The sequence below is a fragment of the Silene latifolia genome, chromosome 10 (assembly GCF_048544455.1).
Source record: "Silene latifolia isolate original U9 population chromosome 10, ASM4854445v1, whole genome shotgun sequence".
Classification (NCBI taxonomy): Eukaryota; Viridiplantae; Streptophyta; class Magnoliopsida; order Caryophyllales; family Caryophyllaceae; genus Silene; species Silene latifolia.
Genome location: NC_133535.1, coordinates 14,250,933 through 14,270,237, shown reverse-complemented (window position 1 = coordinate 14,270,237; position 19,305 = coordinate 14,250,933). Strand labels below are relative to the sequence as shown.

The 19,305-nt window shown below is 35.8% G+C and overlaps 3 protein-coding genes across 3 annotated transcripts; all 3 read right to left on the bottom strand.

Annotated features, from left to right (window-relative positions):
- Positions 1–4,771: 4,771 nt before the first annotated feature.
- On the bottom strand, positions 4,772–11,363 carry LOC141605206 (RGS1-HXK1-interacting protein 1). Its single transcript, XM_074423891.1, has 9 exons — positions 11,021–11,363; positions 10,867–10,933; positions 10,679–10,756; positions 7,873–7,925; positions 6,696–6,779; positions 5,853–5,905; positions 5,691–5,755; positions 5,515–5,573; positions 4,772–5,277 (listed from the first exon to the last, which is right to left on the bottom strand). Exons 1-9 carry the CDS (start codon positions 11,297–11,299, stop codon positions 5,188–5,190), a joined length of 828 nt encoding a protein of 275 aa, XP_074279992.1. The 5' UTR covers positions 11,300–11,363; the 3' UTR covers positions 4,772–5,187.
- A 1,186-nt stretch (positions 11,364–12,549) lies between these two features.
- LOC141607583 (uncharacterized) lies at positions 12,550–14,750 on the bottom strand. Its single transcript, XM_074426933.1, has 4 exons — positions 14,319–14,750; positions 13,339–13,694; positions 13,164–13,245; positions 12,550–12,939 (listed from the first exon to the last, which is right to left on the bottom strand). The coding sequence occupies exons 1-4, from the start codon at positions 14,655–14,657 to the stop codon at positions 12,796–12,798; spliced, it is 921 nt and encodes a 306-aa protein (XP_074283034.1). The 5' UTR covers positions 14,658–14,750; the 3' UTR covers positions 12,550–12,795.
- An 853-nt stretch (positions 14,751–15,603) lies between these two features.
- On the bottom strand, positions 15,604–18,092 carry LOC141605204 (protein transport protein Sec61 subunit beta-like). Its single transcript, XM_074423890.1, has 2 exons — positions 17,952–18,092; positions 15,604–15,979 (listed from the first exon to the last, which is right to left on the bottom strand). The coding sequence occupies exon 2, from the start codon at positions 15,975–15,977 to the stop codon at positions 15,738–15,740; it is 240 nt and encodes a 79-aa protein (XP_074279991.1). The 5' UTR covers positions 15,978–15,979; positions 17,952–18,092; the 3' UTR covers positions 15,604–15,737.
- Positions 18,093–19,305: the final 1,213 nt, after the last annotated feature.

The window sequence follows — 19,305 nt, the reverse complement described above, 5'->3', positions numbered from 1 at the left end:
AGATCAGATATACCGACAGAGGAAAGGTAGTGACACGGTACGAAACCGCTGCCTTAAAAACTATTTGTCCGGTGCGACCGTGGTGGCGATCAGCGACGACCGGTAGTCCCCAAGGATTACACTACTGCTGCCTCACAAACTCGCCCACTCGAATTTGTAAGACCTGGAACGATAACAATTAGCAATACCCAGAAATTGAGAGAACAGAGAAGATCGAGAGAGGAGAGTTTATGTTTTTCTGTGTGTTTTGAAAGGGAAGTCGGGCTCCTATTTATAGCCAAAACGCAGCAACAGAAGTGGCAAAACCGACTCCTAAGATGTTGCAGTCAAGGGCTACAAACGTGGAGCATGACCCTCATGTTGACAGTCAGTTGGACTGACTGATTCAACTCAACAACACAGTCCAAACCAAAACTCAGATGCGGCCCAAAAAGATAGGCACAGCCCGCCTTGCCAAATCCCGAATCCAGATCCGGGCCGGGCCGGGCCGGGCCGGGCCGGGCACGGGCACGCGCGCGCGCGCGTGTGCGAGCTGAATTAAGCACCTCGCAAAGTCTCTACAAAAGACTCCCCATGACCACTAGTGATAAGGTAAGGGAAGGGGTGTTATATAAACTCATAAAACACCCACTTCCTCACCAATGTGGGACAAATGGAAACAAAGAAAAAAGGCTCTCAAAGCCTCTATTTCCAACACACAAAAGTTAGCTAAATGAATATCAAATCCATTGTAATAATTCAAAGATAAACAAATTCAAGTAAAAATTGGGGGAAAAAACTCCACTAAAAGGGTATACATAATGAGAAGATTCATCAGTCTAACATCTAATACCAATTACTAGGATCTTATTTTTGAAATAAGAGTTTTAGATTTTCAATTTAAAACATTAGGTGGCCTACTTTAAATCAATGGTTATATTTTCAATTTAAATACATAACAATTTTGATCTAAAATCCTCTGTACCAAACATAAAATTATGTGTTTTAATTTTAAAGACAAAAAGATTTCAACTTGATACTATTTAAATACATTATTAGTTTTAAACAAAAAATACTTGCATAAATCCTCAAACTCTAGCCTAAAAATCAAATAGAAAAAACACAAATAAGTATAGAGACTTGCCAATTTACAAAATACGAGAATCATAATTAAAACCACCTTTTTGTCATCTTCACGACGAAATCGGAATTTTTGATGATCATCGACTCATCGTTACTAGTAGATGATGATATGAACAAAAAAAAATGGAGAGGGGAAGGTTAGTTGAGAAGAGGGGAAATAACAGAGAAGAAAAGAATAATGAAGAGTAATGGTACAAATAAGGCTTCTTAAATTCTTTGGGCTGTTAATCAATGGGTTGGTCTTATGTTATAAGACCGCCCTATACAACAATTAGTGTTTTTCTTCATGTTTTTAGTAAACTACTAGTATAGATCAAGTGCCATGATTCCTTCAAAAAAAAAATTAAAAAAAAATCTGGTGCCATGAAAGCACGACATTTTTAGTGTATTATTTATAGTCTATAGATTTTAATTTGACAGTTTATTAATTTTTCACGTCTTATAATTTGTGAAAAAATAGAAACTGCAAAATTAATAAAAACTAGTTTAGATCACGCGCAATAAATGAACGGTATTTATAAAATTTTTGCTTTTATATTATAATAATGCTAAATTAGACTAATTAGTACCTCACTAATTTTTTATATTTCATGTCATTATATTTTGATATGAGAAAAAAAATTGAACTGTAAAATTATTCAAGAAAACCGAGTAAAATTGAACTGCAAAATAATAGTGGTATCTAATTAATTGTTCATTTTCTCGTTATTGTATATTTTTTCGAGAAAAAAAAAATTAAAACTGAAAATTAGTCAAAAAGAATTGAGTAACGTGCTGAAATGTATTTTTTAAAAACTATTTTGTATACCATAAAGCTAATAATTCCAATTTATTAATTCTCTCATCTGTTTTTGTCATGTAAGTAATCAAAACGATTTATAGTTTTGTTTATACATAGTAGAGAAAAAGGATTACGCATCTGAGGTAGTACCTCAGACTTTGTAGTTTTTGAGCATATACACATTTTTTCTGAGCATATTACCATTTATAAATATAGTTTTTGAGCAATATTATAATTTTTTAGTGTAATGTTTTAGTAAATGTGCTCAAAAACTTTATACTAGAGCAGAACTCAAAAACTTTAAAATAAAACTCAGAAAATAAATAATAAGAGGTATTATCTCAGATGTATAGTCTATAAACTGATACATAATATGAGTCAAGTCATTCTCAAATAAAAGCATTAATAAAAGATTTAATAGTTTATAGCTTTATATTGTTTATATTTTAATTAAAATACTATAGTTTAGTGTTTAGTGAAAATTATAAAATTTGATGAAAAAGTTAATATTTAATGAAAAAAATTATATAATGAAATACATTATAATTATTAATTATCTTATTTAGTGTATACAATTAAATTATCAATAGTTTCCTTATTTATAAATATTCTTTTTGGAGGGCAAATTTTGGAGTTCAACTATTCATTTACTAAATAGGAGATTTTGAATAATTAATCACATAAAATGTGTATTTTAATTAAACTATTTTTTACACGAATTTAATAATACAGTATTTTTTACGTAATAAAATTTAAGATGGATCAAATATGTCATGTGGATAAATCAAACAAAAGCAAAATGCATAATACTTCCTCCATTCAACTCCACTATACCACTTTGTTTTTTCATGTTCGTCAACGCGTGTTTTACGCGGTAAATGCCGTTAGCTACGTATTTGCAAAAATTATAAAAATTAGATATTTTTAATGTACTCGTAAAGACGAATCAAACAAGATCACACATGAATATATTTTCGCTTAGTTATTGAGAGAAAATCGAGATTGAATGTCTACTTGTGAATAGTGTAAAAAAATGAGAATAAAAATGGAAATAGGTAGAGTGGAGTTGAATGGAGGAAGTAATAACTAAAAGATCTCATGTGTAATAACTAAAAGATCTCATGTGGAATGATATTTAACTCGTTTTAATAGTAAGACGATCTCCGTCTTTAAGAAAGACTAACGGGTTTTTATTTGAGGCGGTCATCTTCTTCTAATCGAATTCGGTTTCTTACAAAACTGCAATTTGTTTTTCATCTTCCTATATAAACCCCCAGGCCCTTGCAATTATTATTATTATTATTATTATTATTAGTTCCGGTCGTTTCGTCATTGTCGTAGGCCCTTCGCTTTCATTAGTGAAATTGCAATCTTATACTTCTTGAAAAAAACAGAAGTGAGTAAAGAAATCATGAAAGACCGTCGAAGTTTAGAACTTACAATCCTGTCAGCAAAAGATCTCATCAAAGTCGGATTTATGTTCAAGTTACAACCCTACGTCGTCGTTTCAATCCTCGATTCTACGTCGACGACTCGACGTGTTACTACTCCAACCAAACGATTCCCGTTAAAGTTCATCCTAAAAGAAGCCGCTTTACAAAGCAACTGCGTCACTCTAAACTTGCAGCTGTTCTCTCGTCGAACTCTTCTACGTGACACCCTCGTCGGCGAAGTCAGCCTGTCCGTCTTCGATTTACTCTCCTACGCCCGAAACTCCTCCAATAACGCAACTCACGTGGGCTGCCAAATCAGAAGAAAATTAACCGGGAAACCAAAAGGACTTGTCGAATTCACCTACAAATTCGGAGCCGCGTACCGCAGCAGAGCGTGAGCCCAGCGAATAATAATAATAATAGTAATAATAATAATAATAATAATAATAATAATAATAATAATAATAATAATAATAATAATAATAATAAGATGATGAATTGATGATGAAGAACAACAGTAGTAGTAGTAGTTTAGGGTTGTTGACGGGTGTGACGATTCTAGGAATTTGATGCTGAGGGTGTGAAAAAATGAAATCCCACCCACTTGTACTATCCTATCTCATTCTGTGAAAGAACATTGTTCGTCTATAGATTTAAAATGTGAATTTGTGCACGTTAAATTAGTGGTTTGGATTTTATTTTTTTAGTAAAATAAGAATAATCATACTTTTTTTTTCTATATTATTGTTAGAATTGATAGTTTTTTGAATCTATCAACAAAAAACATTTTCCTAATTATGTATTTTTTTTTTAACATATTATGTTAACAGTCCGTTTGTGTTATGTTAAATGCAGTTCGTCTTGTTTGTGACCTCTCACAACACTCTTCCACTTGTGCTAATTATGTCTTTTTAGTTCAGTTATTAAAGTCTGTCAGAGGATTTTGCTCCAAAAATTCGTCGAAGAAAAGCATTAGGTATACATCATTTATAACTATTACGAAGTATTTATTTATGTTGGAGATTTTTTTTCTCTAACGAAGCGCACACTTAGTCACATTACAATAGAAGGGAAGGGGAATCAAACCAATAGGGAGTCTTTAAAAGACTGCTTTTTTAGATTGGAGATTTTTTTTTTTAAAGGCAAGTAAAATGTGAAATTGTGCATAATACAACCAACCAAATCAGTCCATAATTTCACTCCCGGTTAAAAGCATTGTATAGCCTTAATACAAGTATTATTTGTACGCGGATTTCAACTAACTTTGATAATAAAGTCACGAGGGGTCCGTTCAAACCTCGTCAGAATCATATACACTCTTATGGCTTCCTTAACACCCAAAAAAAAAAAAAAAAAAAAAAGCAATATTTGTTGAAAATTGATCACCGTAGGTTAACCCCAACAACTTGTTAATGCTACAAACTGAAATAATGGCTTTTACCTCCGTGGTAAGTAGTTAATTCAAATGTAATTCACAATAATTTACTCTTGTAATGTATGTGTATCCAAATATTATGCCAGCAACTCCAATTAAGAACAGAGATTGATATTCCTAAATGTGGGCATGAATTACCAACTTTTTTGTATACCATGACCTTAACATTGTCGAAAAAGTACACAACATGAAGGAACTACAAGTGATCAGCAAGAATACATCCGTCCAAATCCTGACTATTGGATAAATGGTTATCATCCTGGAACAAGTTTCTTGGGTATCAACTGAATTCAATTCAAAAGATGAGGTGATCGGATGAGGCAGAGGAATGCAGTCGTAGTAGTAGACCAATCCGTTAGAATAGATCCTTCCAACAGTTTTATTCAAACGCGCTCAGGTAAAGGACGAGGGGGTTGTCAAACAGAGATCCCGTAATTGCTTATTTTTTTCACTTCTTTGGAAAGCGCACTTCGTTCCCGTTTTGCCTCAGAGACAAGGTTAGACACCTACAAGAAGTTCAAAAAAAAAAGAGATAGATGCATACTTTGGTGAGTCTTAATTCTTACTCGTATATGATTATATTAAAGTATTAAATGATCTCATGTGTGAGATCAAGCCTTATTCTCTGTGAATTCCTCGTGTAATTAAAGGGGTTAACAGAATAACAGGTTGGTCTCACATATATGATCATCTCAAATTCTCATACATGTTTTTGTGTCAAAGTTAAGAAATTGAATCTCGACCTGTGAGCTGAATACAGAAGCATCCTTGTTGGGAAGTTCTGCAAAGACGTCCTTCAACCCTGGATCACATAGAATTGAACCAAAATTAATGTCTTAGGAAAAGAAAAGCCAGTAAATTTTCAGATGAGGTAGTTGTCTTAACAAACAACACCTACTGAACTCAACAATACTCATACCTCTTGCTTGTTTCTCGATCTTATCAGCTGAACGTACAGCTTTCCGGATCTGATTTCCGGCGTCTCTGTTAAAAATATATTACTCATTAGACAGAATTAAAATTGAATAACCATTCATTGGCATCTAGCAGTCACGCGAGGACACAAAGCGAAGGCACAAACCTCAGTTTTGTTCTTCCTCGTTTCATCTCCTCTTCTGCTTGTGATGCTATTTTCTGGGATTTATTTAAATACATCGATGAGCTCAAAACGGTAACCAACAGAATTTAGTTTAAGATAGACATACCAATTTGTTCCTACATAGAACTTTAACAAAAAAAAAAAGCATACGCATTGAACAAGTTGAACCCCTACGGTATCCATTTCGACGAGACAACCAAACTTGCTCCAATACAAACACATGGATGGAGTCAACCAAAAAGCGGGTTGGGCACATAGGTTTGGGTTTTGCAAGTTCAATAATTCAACATTACCCTACAAATTGATTCGGGTTCAATTTAGGTCATAAGACTCATAACCAGTCATGAGTTTCACCCAATTTCAATGAAAGCTTTGTTCATTCGCGTAAACTAGTATTGTCTCTAGAATCTAGATCCTTAACATGATTTTGGTGTGAATGGACAAAGCCTGATCCTTGTCAATTTTTCCACTGATCTTAAAAATCAATCAATTATCAATGTCATTTACGATGGAATGTAGAACACTAAGTATCTTACACAATTTGACAGTTCACTGCTACACCTAATTAGAACTCTCTAATGGACTTACTTTGCCAACATTATTAAAAAATAAAGTACAAAAGAAAAGCAAAAAAAAACTATCGACAAACTAGAACCTCGCATAATTTATAACTCAAAAACGAGAAGGGAGTATAAAAGTTAATCTATAATGCAAAATTGAAGATAACAATCTCGAGAGTTTCACCTAAGAAAAAAAAAACTTATGCTGTCACGAATTACTATCACGGATAAACTATATAAACAATATATTGATCCAAGGTGGTACCTCCAACTTGTGAGCTTCAGCCTTCATTTGTTCATATGATTGCCTCAGCTCTTTTACTTTGGTATCAGCTCGAGAGATTAGGGCCTGCACTTAAAAAGTGAGACAAAAGCAGTAGATTCCATCTTACTCCAAATCACGGCAATCTGGAGATATTTTAAGTATTTAACTGCGTTTCAAACTCTGTGACCCTCACACATGGAGACACAAAAGATGAGGAGAGGACAAAAAAGTACACTCTTCGTCCGGTCATTTGTTTACCTTTATTTTGGCATAAAGGGTAAGGAAGGAGCTCGGGACCAACTGTAACTATTGTTATTGGATAAGAGATGGATCAAAATGCAGGTGGATGATCAATTTACTCACTAAAAGAATTATCAGAATAAAAAGGTATACAAACGAGTGAGACACCTCAAAATGGAATAGGTACACAAATGACTAGAACAGGGGAGTAAAGTTTTAGGGTTGATACTTAGAATTACGACAAGTCGCAATAAAGTAAATAAAAAAGCTCGACTAAAATTATTCCTCTGCATATAATCTGGCAAATTAAGCTAACCTCCCCGGAAAAAAATTCATATTCTTCACTATAACAGAGAGTATTTTATAATCAAAACAGGTTTGGTTCCGGGATATATCGTAAGGGAGACATAATCAAGAAAAACTCCACTTTTCATGGTTAGGTTCAACTTCTCTTTAATCTATCACGTGTCTAATACTCTGATGTACCGGTCAAACAACAGCCTTTTTTGGTAGCAATTGAGTTAAAGGATGAAACTGGTTATATTACCATTTTCTAAGATATTCTGTTTCTTTCCCTTTTACATCTCATTCATCAGAGAGTATACCTAGGGATAAAAGATAACCCCCTCTAAGAAACATGGCAAAATAGCCTATAACCGACTCAATGATTTACTTCGAAATTAAATTTAGAAACTAAATAGGCATCGCCCAAGTTCTTAGTCCCGGAGATCGAAAGGCATAGGTTGACTTTTAATAAGAGTTGCATACTCCGCTAAAGAGACGAAGTTGAAAGGGAAGAAACCACAAAATGTAACCATGATATACAATGAACGAGTTAGGTGGATGTGTAAAATTAAAGCTAAAACACAAGAATATCAACGTCAGCAAAACTGAAATGGTAAAAAAACTGAAAATAAATGCAATAAACAATTATCACCTCTTCACTAGAAAATAGCCGCAAGGTTCTAAAGTACAAGAACTTCCTTGGACCTGCAAGACAATGTGAGACAATTATTCAAAAAGCAGACACAATCAAGCAGTGTTATGCAATCTAACAAATTAAGAAATCTATCTTCAAGAGTCAAACTCTTGCAACTTTGCAAATGCACTTGCCAAAAATTGACAAATGTACTGTTGTAGATTAGTTTTCATTTAAGTGAGAAGCAGGAAGATTTTGAGAATTGACTGAGACAATTGTACTGACCAAGAACTTGTACCAATTGGCAACTTGGCTTTATTTTTCCCACAGAATTTTGCTGAGTTGAAGTATTAAACTCACCTAAACTAAGTGAATTAAACCGAACTAAATACAAGATCCCTGACATTACTTGAATTGAACTAATCTGATCTAGTGCCTCATCCCAAAATAACATTCTTACTTTCCCTTTGCAGTGTCCCGAAAAAATCTTCCTACTTTCCTTTTTGATTGTTACTTCCATCTTTTGGTATCTCCTCTTTACTTTACCACCCTCTACACGTTTCATTATTTTATGGGAAATTCTACGATGTACCCTCGAGTTTTTCAACTTTCTACGATGTACCCCTACAATTTTAAAATTCTATAATGTACCCCTGAACTCTACACAATAGTCTATACCATGACTTTAGTTTTTGTCTTTAATATGCAAGTTTGTTAATTGGCTTATTAAATCGTTTATTCAGCATTCCAATTACTTGATAACCTAACCATCTACTTATTAATTCGTCGGTTACCCATTAACACACCCAACAGTATACGAATCTAATTAAAATTCTTCAAATCTCCATTATCATTTCATGAATTATAACTAAGGTTCTTAAGAGTAGTTTGTGCTTATTAAAAGTTATTTGTGATACTTTTCACATAGGATGATGATACAACATTCACGAGTTAGAATAAAGGTTAAAATACGGTTGTTTGATAGTGATAAAGTTAACGAGTGTTAAATAAGGTCATGATAGAGAAATAAATAAGAAATTTAAGGGTACACCATAGAATTTCAAAATTGTAGGGGTACACCGTAGAAAACCAAAAAACTCGAGGGTACATGGTAGAATATCCCAATTATTTATAATCAATATTGGTTTCCATGTAGAACACAACTAAGAAGATTAATTTGAGAAAGCAGGAGGATTTAAATTAACCCTAAACAAGCTATAACATAAATCGTCCAATAATAGACATACAAATAAGCATAGGACAAGATATATTTAAGGTAATAGAATACTCTAAATACTACAAATAGACCATTTGTTTTACTAAGTTGAACTATAATGTGCTAAACTTAGTGAAACGGATTTCATGAGAAAATAATACATGTAAGGAGATAGAAACAAATTATAGAAAAGAAAAGCATGACCTTCAAGTGTGATCTCTAAACCACAAGGAAACTCCTAGATATACATTATTCATGCACATAGAAAACCCAAAAGTATCTCCTCTCCAGCAAACAGTACACGTAACTACGTAAGAATAGAAACTTTGGTAAACTAGGACATATGCCTCATCCAGAATTTAGAGTAACACAAATATTCAGATGTTTCAAGTGTCTCTAGCAGCTGTGGTGCAGCAGCTTTTGGCTGAACGAAATAAAAGGATTTTAAGTTTTAACCAAAGTCAGAAAACTCCCATTGCTATTGTAAAGAGGATCCATTACCTAATCATAGAAAGACTGAAATCCTAGGAAGCTTTTTCGGAAATGTATTTGGTATTGTATATTCTAGTGTGATAGTGTTTGCATAATGTAATTTCTTTTCTTATGAAATGAAGTGAAATCATTCTTTTACCAAAAAAAAAAAAGATCAGATGTTTGTATTAGAATCATGTTTCACACCATCGATCAATGAAATTTTCACTAAGTTCCCCACCACTACTACCAAGAGAGTAAAAAAGATCACTCTGAACAGCAAAAACTCACAGCCATATAGCTAATTCCAGTATGACCAACCATTCCTTTCCAGTCACAATATCAGATGGCTCACCATTGACCACATACCCTAATTAAGGGTCATTAACAAAAATGCAGCAAAAGCCCCCCAAAGCTTCGATTATAAGAACATGCCTAACCTAAATGAATGAGTAAAGGAAGTCCTGGGCTCTTTAAAAATTTATCAAAAAGTGTTTTAACACATAGCATAAAGCCTAAACACATCTAGCCGATCTAGGCCTTACCACTAGCAACATAAAGATGGATGACAAGAGTAACTTAGATCCTATAATTCTCAATCAGAAGTTGCATCACAAACTTAAGAATTACCGATCCCAAAACTGGACAAAGTTTGAGACCATGTAATGTCGCTTGCTGGTTACTACATTCAAAAACTTTTTTGCCTAACAGGCTAACAATCACGCCCACGTTATCTTTTCCACGCCAAAAAAAAGCAATATAAATAAAAGCTTACCCACGACAATAAGGAACGCAAACAACTTGGCAAATCACTTAACCAACGTTATTTTTCAAATACTGTGGCATGAAGAACCATGTGATCTATATATTAAACATGGTGATCATAGTATTTACTCTTGAGTAGCATAACCTAATACACAGCCAGTTCCAAAGCCTAACGAGAGGACACAGTGAAATGCGCACCCTTATCATGATGTCTAGAAAGTAGAAACACAACATCATGTTTCGAAAATTCAGCCAGTTCAACCAAACGCAATTGTAATTCATTTCTACAATCTAAACGACTAAATTCGAATAAAATACCATCCGCTTAACAGTGATAAAATTTGCATTTCAGAATCAACAAAAAGTTCATACCTTTCAATGCCAAGACCCCCAAACCAGCAACAGCTCCAGCACTAATCAACGGATGCGAAACCGCAATAATTGCACCCTCTACATCATAAAAACCCTCAAATCCATAAATAAACTAACAATGCACCATAATTCATAATCACATTAAATGACAACACAAAAATAAATCAAAATCAAAATCAAAATCAAACCTTTAACTTTGCCAAAGAATTTCGCCTCGTACGCATCGTATTGAGCCTTAACATCCTTAAGAGACTCCTGCATTCAAAAAAAACCCTAACCCTATTAGAAACCCTAACACACAATTCCATAAACGTAAAACAATGTATAAAGAAGGAGATATACGAGTGTTTGATTGAAATGAGCGGAAGAAGTGGAGCGAATTTCGCCGAGACGAGAACGAGATACAGCAATGGCGCAATCTAGGGTTTGTTCGGCGGATTTTTGGGCAATTTGTGCTTGTTGAAAAACTTGTTCGATCCATGGATTTGATTCTTCTAAGCTTTTTAGTGCATCTTGAACTGAGTAGTAATCAATTGGGGGAGTTGATGGAGGTTTGTCGATTGACGATGAAGATGAAGATGAAGGTGAAGATGAAGGTGATGATCCTTCAACAGTCGCCATTTTTGTTTGCTATGCGATGTCTCGTACGAATTTTACCTTTGTTTGAAAGGAGGTGTTCTCGTAAGGGTTGACCCGGTAATACTAACCCGACCCGAATTAGGGCTGATCAAACGGGCGGGCTGGGTTGATTTGGGGGACTAGGAATCGGCCCGAGATATGGGCGGGTCAAGGCGGTCTGCATGTAAGCCAGAAGGGGGAATGGTGGGATGTCAACGGGGCGGGTAAAAACGGGTAGAGCTTTAGCGGGTTGTAGGGCGGGTACGAGTATAAAAATTCCACCCATGGGTGATGAGGCGGGGATGGGTTTTACATTTTTACGTCACCCCACCAATATCCGTCTACCTACCAATTATTAAAAATATATATTTTATTATAACTGTTTATAATGTTCTTTATTAATTTATATACAAAATCTTAAACCAGAAATATATAAATGAAAACTTGAGGAAATTCATAATAATTAAACTACATTTTATTGAAAAAAAAAGTATCGGAAAAATTTTAACATAGGTGATTGGTGGGTAAATGGGGCGGATACGGGTCTAGATTTTCTCCCGACGAGGCAAGTAAGGGTATGAGAATTTCTTGGCGGGTACGGGTACGGGGGAGAGCCCCCCACCCCACACCAATGTCATCCCTAATGGTAGCCTGAGGGCGGGCTCGGGTTTGTGGTGAGGCGGGCTTATCTTGGGAGACCTGGAACCGGCTCGAGATAACGGGAGGGTCGGGCCAAAAGTGACCTGAGGTGTGGGTTATCCCTTATGTTTGACCGGTCCTAAGTCCTAACCCGAATCACATGACTCGGAAAATCCGAAGTTAGATTTGTCTCGGAAAAACACTCTTAGGGGCGTTTGGTTCAATAACATGGAATGGAATTGATTGGAATATGAATCCATAATGGTATGAGGTTCTAAATCTATTCCCTCGTAAACTTGTTTGGTTCAACTTAAAATTGTATAAGAAAGGAATGGAGTTTGATACCAAGGGAGGAAGTTGGGTATGTGATTCTAGGGGGTTGGAATGGAGTTAGAATCCATTGGGTATCTAACTCCATTCCAATAGACTCCAACCAAACATTGGAATGGAGCAAATCCATTCCAATCCATTCCAAGAGATCCAACCAAACACCCCTTAATATAAATATATAATTATATTAAATATTTTTTTAGATTAATTTACTTTAAATTTGTTATCATTAATTAACTCGAATTACCTATATAAATTATATTCAAGTTTTCAAGTCTCGGACATGAGTGCAAGCTAATATCAAACATAGGTGAATGCTCATTCGTAAATCATCCGAAAACCAGCTCAGTGTCTACTGTCTGCTGTTAGGCATATGTGAAGAAAAAAAAGTATTACAAACAAGGTTAATTTCTACGGAAGTAACGGAGATGCAGTCCCGTCCGTGTGTTGGTTCTTCAGGCAGGACTATGAAAGCAGTGGAACAAATGTATGTGTAGCAGTTGATTTCAGTTTGCTGAATAATTGACTGATTAAATGTTGATTTGGAGCTTAGACATTTCCTTCATCACGGCACGCCTTGCTATGGCCTTCCTCTTCTCCGCTTCCATTTCTGTCTCCATTAGTCTCTTGTGCGTTCTCTGCACTGCTTTTGCTCGTTTCTTCTCCAATCTCCTCTGCTTCCACCACAGGTATATTATATGCAGTTAACTTTCATTATTGAATTTCTTACCTTATTTTCTAGTCCAGAAATTATTTACTGGTATATCGAAAACAATATTTTTCTGGTCCGTCACTGTCTACTCAGTGACCATGCAGTACAGAAAAATTATACAAATGCTATTAATTTCCGATGTAGCTTGACAAACAGCAAAATACAGTACCCAAATCTTGCAATTACCTCAAGTTTATCGAGCTGATCTTCGACTTTGTTCTTCTGTTTCGACTCCCATGCTTCTATTGCATCCTCCTTGATCCTCAACCTAACCAATTTTACAAACATCCAACATATTTATCGATCAGAAGAAACTGTAAATTAAATATCACAGAACCAGGAATTAATTAATAGGACTAACTTCCTGAGCAGATTAGTGTAGCTCTCTTTCCTCGATGCACCGGACTCAGCTCTTTCCTTTTGACACTGAAATTCATCCAAGAACTCCTTAAACGGCTTAGGCTGGGCATTAACCTCACAGTCGACAGGAATAGCATGTGCGAAATCTTCAGGAACAGGTGGCAGAAGCCCTAAAACTTCAGGATGAAACCCATCTAATAATGTTCTCGATGATTCATACCCATATGTAGTCGAACTCTGCAAGCTTTGATTTCCAAACTCGTTTCCAATTGTTGATTCATACAAAGTCGAGGCATTACTCAAACGCTTGGATTTTTCGCGTTGCTTATTTGAGAAAAATGCTGAATTCTTCATAGCCTACATCGCATTACATAATCATCATTTTCGAATTAGCGTTCCAAAAAAACCGAACAAGAACATCATTACCCTAGTCCACTAGTCCATAGTCCGATGTACTAAAAAACACAAATAGACTATTTCCGAATGAACGATCGATAACTAAAAAACGTCGAGAATCGCAAAACAAACAGTAATCAATAAACTACGGAGTAAAAAAAACTGCACACAGCAGGAAGTTAAATGAACCAAAACGCAAAAACATAAAAGATTCACAAAATTAAAACGTACACAACACAAGATTTTACGACTCATCCCTCCGTCTCAATCAGTTGTTGACATTTTACTGTCGAAATTTAGAAAGATTAGAAAAAGGGAAGAAAGAAAAACCAGCAGTAATCAGTAATCAATATACTACAAGAACTACGTCGAAAATCGCAAAACTAGCAGTGATCAATATACGAATCATCGAACATAAGTTTCGAAGAAACAAGAAATCGAAATCCGAACCCGGTCACAAAACTAAAACGTACACAATACAAGATTTTACTACTCATCCTTCCGTCTCAATCATTTATTTACATTTTAGTGTCGAAATTTCGAAAGACGAGAAAAAGGGAAAAAAGAAAGAGTAGTAAGTAGTACCTGGTAAGTAGGAGTGTAAAACTCAGCAGAAGCACGAGCGAAATCAGGAGGGAAATCAGTGGGAAAATCATAATCATGATCATTAGTAGGTGACGATACATTTCCGAAACGCGAAGAAGTTGATCGTGGTACACGAATCCTCAGTTTACTTGTATTATCAGTAATTTCACTCACATTTGATGCAGATTTCTTGCTGGGATTATCATCAACAACTTGATTGTGATTAGGATCATGATTTTGATTATTGTTGTTGTTCATCATGAGATTATTTGTGATGCTGCTGTTTGATGATGATGAGATTACTGGTCTTTTTTTCATGGGGTTTGGCTTAATCTTCATCTTTGTTTTTTTTTTCTGGGAAGAATTTGTTGGGAAATTTGTTGAGTTTATGAGAGAATTTGTGAGAATATTTGCAGTTTCTGTTATGGAGGAGAGAGGAATTAACTATTTCTGTTATAGCGGTTATGAGTACGAGTAACTACTTTCTGTTATACGGACTTAATCTGATTTTTTATAAAAATAGTGATCTTGATCGCTAATTGTTGTGTGAGACGGTCACTTAACTTTGTTTACACGAGATGTTTCACATGATATGGGTAATTATTTTAGTTTTACATTTTATATTCCAATTTAAGACCAAATTACCCACTTTTTAAATTTCTAGAGTTATTTCTAGTCATTTATGTTATGTCTCGGGCTAATTTAGTTCGAATTGGTCCTGTAGGAAATGCACTCGACTTTGATAAATGAAAGTCCTAAGATTACGGTCTAAACTCTCTCTACACATGGAGACTTATACAGAGTATCATCTACAGACAGACGCTCGAATGAATAATTAATACACATACCTAGCTGCACTCTAGTCCAACAAAACACAGTCGATCACCATAAGCGGTCTACTGATCATTGCATGCAAACACAAGATCGTTGTGTGGAACAAACAAGAATAAGGAGATTAACTTCGAAAGGACACTCGGAGAACCGGAGAGCCTCCGGCGAGATGAACGGTAAGCTTCAGGTAATTTTCGGAGCAATTGATTGAACTTTCTATGGGATTGCAATTCATCTACTCGTATAATACTCCGTATAAGTCACTTAAATAGCCTCCGCTACAGTAAAAGAAAAGTACGGCAAATTCCAGTTGAATATGAAATTTCAAAAGTGCATTCACTTTAACAGTGTGGGTTGAAAGACCCTCTAAATTTTCTGCTCATTTTCAGTCATCTCTCTAGTGATGATCACACTATTTTACCTTGGATTCAACTATTTGTGTCGAGCTAGAATGGAGCAAGAAAATGTCGATATATTATAACTGAGTAAATCTACTCTTTGAGTACAAAAGTGAAATACACGACACAGAAACTATGAAAGTTCTCTAAAACTTAAAGTCGACCTCCATATATCATGGAGTTAAACTCTTCAGTTCTTCTGGACCAACCAGAGCTTGCCAACAACATGTAGCAAGGCGACAAAGGCAATAAACCCGATGCTCATCATAAGTACGACATTAGGAGATATCTTCAAACCAGGGGCATCGTCTGTGTAAAATTGGAGCATTGTCCCTGAAGCGCCTCCGGCTGCACCTCCACTTGCTGTCCTTCTCCGGCGAAGACTTGCAGCAGCTGCTGCACTGCCTCTGGGTGGAGCTGTACCGGCCATGTCTGAATTGATAAAACAACACATGTTTAGCACATCAACTTAAATGAGACTGTCATACAGCTCATACTTGTGAGACTACCTAGTACCTTATTAGCAAGACTTATATAAGACTGTCACACATGTTTAGCCCATTAACTTAGAGGAATACATAAGTTTTAAGAACTGATCCATACAAGACTAAAAATTGTTCAAAATTGCATGTTCATAGTACACTATACAGAGTTCACAATTACATAATAAGTAAAAGCTTTTCTTTTACTTATTAACACTGTAATCTAATGAGAAATACACAGGTATTTAGACAGTCTCAAATAAGACTACTGCATGTTTAAAGAACAAGTACGCGACTACATGCATTCGCCTTTGTAGACTACCATGTGTGCAAAGCTCTAAGTACATGATAAACAGTTTAGAGTGCAATTCAGAATAGGTAACGCAGGGATTTGATCCTCAAACTAACAGCTACGGATAGGGCCTACGGAGTATTAACATACGAAAGCAACAATGCCATGTTATTTATAATGACAAGTCAAAAGAACGTGTTTCATTCAGTCTGCTTAGTTTTAAGTGCCAAATTCCTGCACCATCCTTCAACTAGTAATGCCATAACCATCCACGCGAAGGGTCTTTCTCCATGAACATCAGCATTTTATTAATGGATTACCAAGCTACACCACTAGAATTTTTCATACAATGGAAAGCTGAATCTAGGCAGTATCAGACAAATCAATACCATCGATCAAGACACTGAACAAAACCTCCACACAATGTTTTAAAACCATATACTCGTATAAAATTAGTACCCATAAAACATTATACAGTGATCCAAACGTAGGGATACTAATCACATTATTCCCGAGTTCACTAAACTCGTGCTAACTGCTAAATATTACTCCCTCAGTCTCAGTCAATTGTTGTCCTATGATTTTGGCACAAAGACCAAAGAAAGAAGAGAAAGTCAATTACTAAATGACAAGTGGATCAAATTGAGTGTGAATGATGAAATTGCTCATAAAGTTCATTCTTAAAATAGAAAGAACAACAATTGACTAAGAAACCCTAAAATGGAATAGGACAACAAATGACCGGACAAAGGGAGTAGCATTGAAAACTACATTAGCCAAGTTCTTACAATCTATGTTACTCCGACACTTCACTTAGCTGCCGTGTCGCGTATCCGACACCTATTGGTCCGATACCGACACGACACTTTGACACTTCACTTTAGACCAAATAGCTGCCGTGTCGCGTATCCGACCCCTTTTGGTCCGATACCCCGATACCGACACGACACTTTGACACTTCACTTTAGACCAAAAAATTGAAAAATCCACACAAAATAGCCGTATCCGACGCTCAACACGCGTCAAACACGACACCCGTGTCGAAGAGTCCGGGTAACACAGCTTACAACAGGCCAAGTCCCCAACCAAGCTCAATAAGTTCTTTTCGCTTCTTAAAATATGTATCTTACAACAGTCCAAGTCCCCAATTAAGCTAATTTAAGGAATCTTAAACATACATCTCGAGTAATCAACCATTCATTCATTAAACTCGATTGCTAACGTTAAGATTGATAATTCACATAATTCCTATCAAAATCAACTTCGCAAATTCAACCCTAATCATAAAATCTAGTTCAATCATCATAAACTAGTAAATCAATCATCAATCAATCAACACCCCTGTGATTGATCTACTAATCATCTTAAAAACCGTAAATTATACTACTAGATTCAAGGCAAAAGCACACACAAAAAGCAAGATCTACGATACAAACAACAAATTTACGAATCAAACAATCACAATTCAGACATTTTAAAAAATTCCAATAATTTTTTATCACAGATCTGAATAAACAATTTACAGATTAATTCATGCAAATCAGATCAAACGTCTGAAAAATCGGAATTGAATGCATGCAGATCAAAACCCTAGAAAATCAAATGAGATGAGATAGAAGAGAAATTGGACCTGAACTTTTGGTTGATGAGATTTGAGAGAAATAAACGTAGGAGATTAAAATTTGGGGGAAAATATTGTCGCAAATTTAATTTATTTTTCCACAATTTTTACAAGTCAGATATTTAAAGAGGAAGAGGTTTCAGAAAGTGACGCGGAATACACATAGCTTCCACCAGTAATATTGTGCCATGTAGGATGTGGTGTTCTAAATGTGCTTTTGGAGAAAACTAGAGTCAAAATACTCCAAGTTGTGGATGGATGATTTTGACTTTGTTTTGCGATTTCGATTAGGGCTACACATTGTAGACCGGATCGGTAAACCGGACCGGTCGGTCTAGATCGAATACAATCCGGTCTGGTCTTTGGGTTCATAAAAATATTGTGATCGGTCTCTGGTCCGATCCGGTCCGGTCAAAGCAAAAAAAATCACCTCAAATTACCTTTAAAATAGAACCAGTCCGGTCCAAACCCGGAAAAAATCGGCAGTCCGGGTTCCCACCTATCCGGTCCGGTCTCCGGGTTTGGGATATGGGGTTGTCCGGTCCGGTCCAAGCAAAAAAATCGCCTCAAATTACCTTTAAAAATAGAATCGGTCCGGTCCAAACCCGAAAAAAAACCGGATCCAAAGGGTTCCGGTCCGGTCCGGGTTCCCACTTAACCGGTCCGGTCTCCGGGTTTGGGGTATGGGGTATGGGGTTGTCCGATCCGTGGGTCATTGCGGTCCGGTCCGCTGTGGTTCTAGACCGATGAACACCCTTAATTTCGATCATGTTTTTTCGGCTTAATTCCAATCTCCCTATTTTATTTTTCGTTCAGCTATATTAAGTTTAGTTAAGCTCAGTTTAGCTCATCTCTTCACTAATTAACACTTATTTTAACTTCATTCAGTTTAGTTCAATTTCATTCAGTTCAGTCGAAAAGAACATGACCTTCATTTACTTGAGTGTCCACATACCAGCCATAACCCAAGTAATTAACTTGTGCCGGCCGAGGGGACCGTGGGTTAAAATTTCCGGGACTTGACCCTGGAGAAAATCGATCTGGGATCTGGTCATAATTTGACAAGTCTAATAAGCAAAGTAACAAAACCCACCAATTTAAGTTATCCGATCTGATAAATATATCTTGGGAGTTAAAATTGCATAATCCCACTATAAAATTCTAGGTTGCATTCTCGAGTATTTTTGTTTTCTATGTTGTACTTCTAGTTTTTAAAAATTCTTAAAAATTCTATGTGGTAACCTTGAACTAGAGTTGTTTATGGGTTGGCTTGTCTATTGAACCCGGCTTATCCCGCCCGCCAAAGAAAGGGTACGGACAAGACATTTTAAGAAAATTACAAAGGCTCGGCCCACTAACTAGC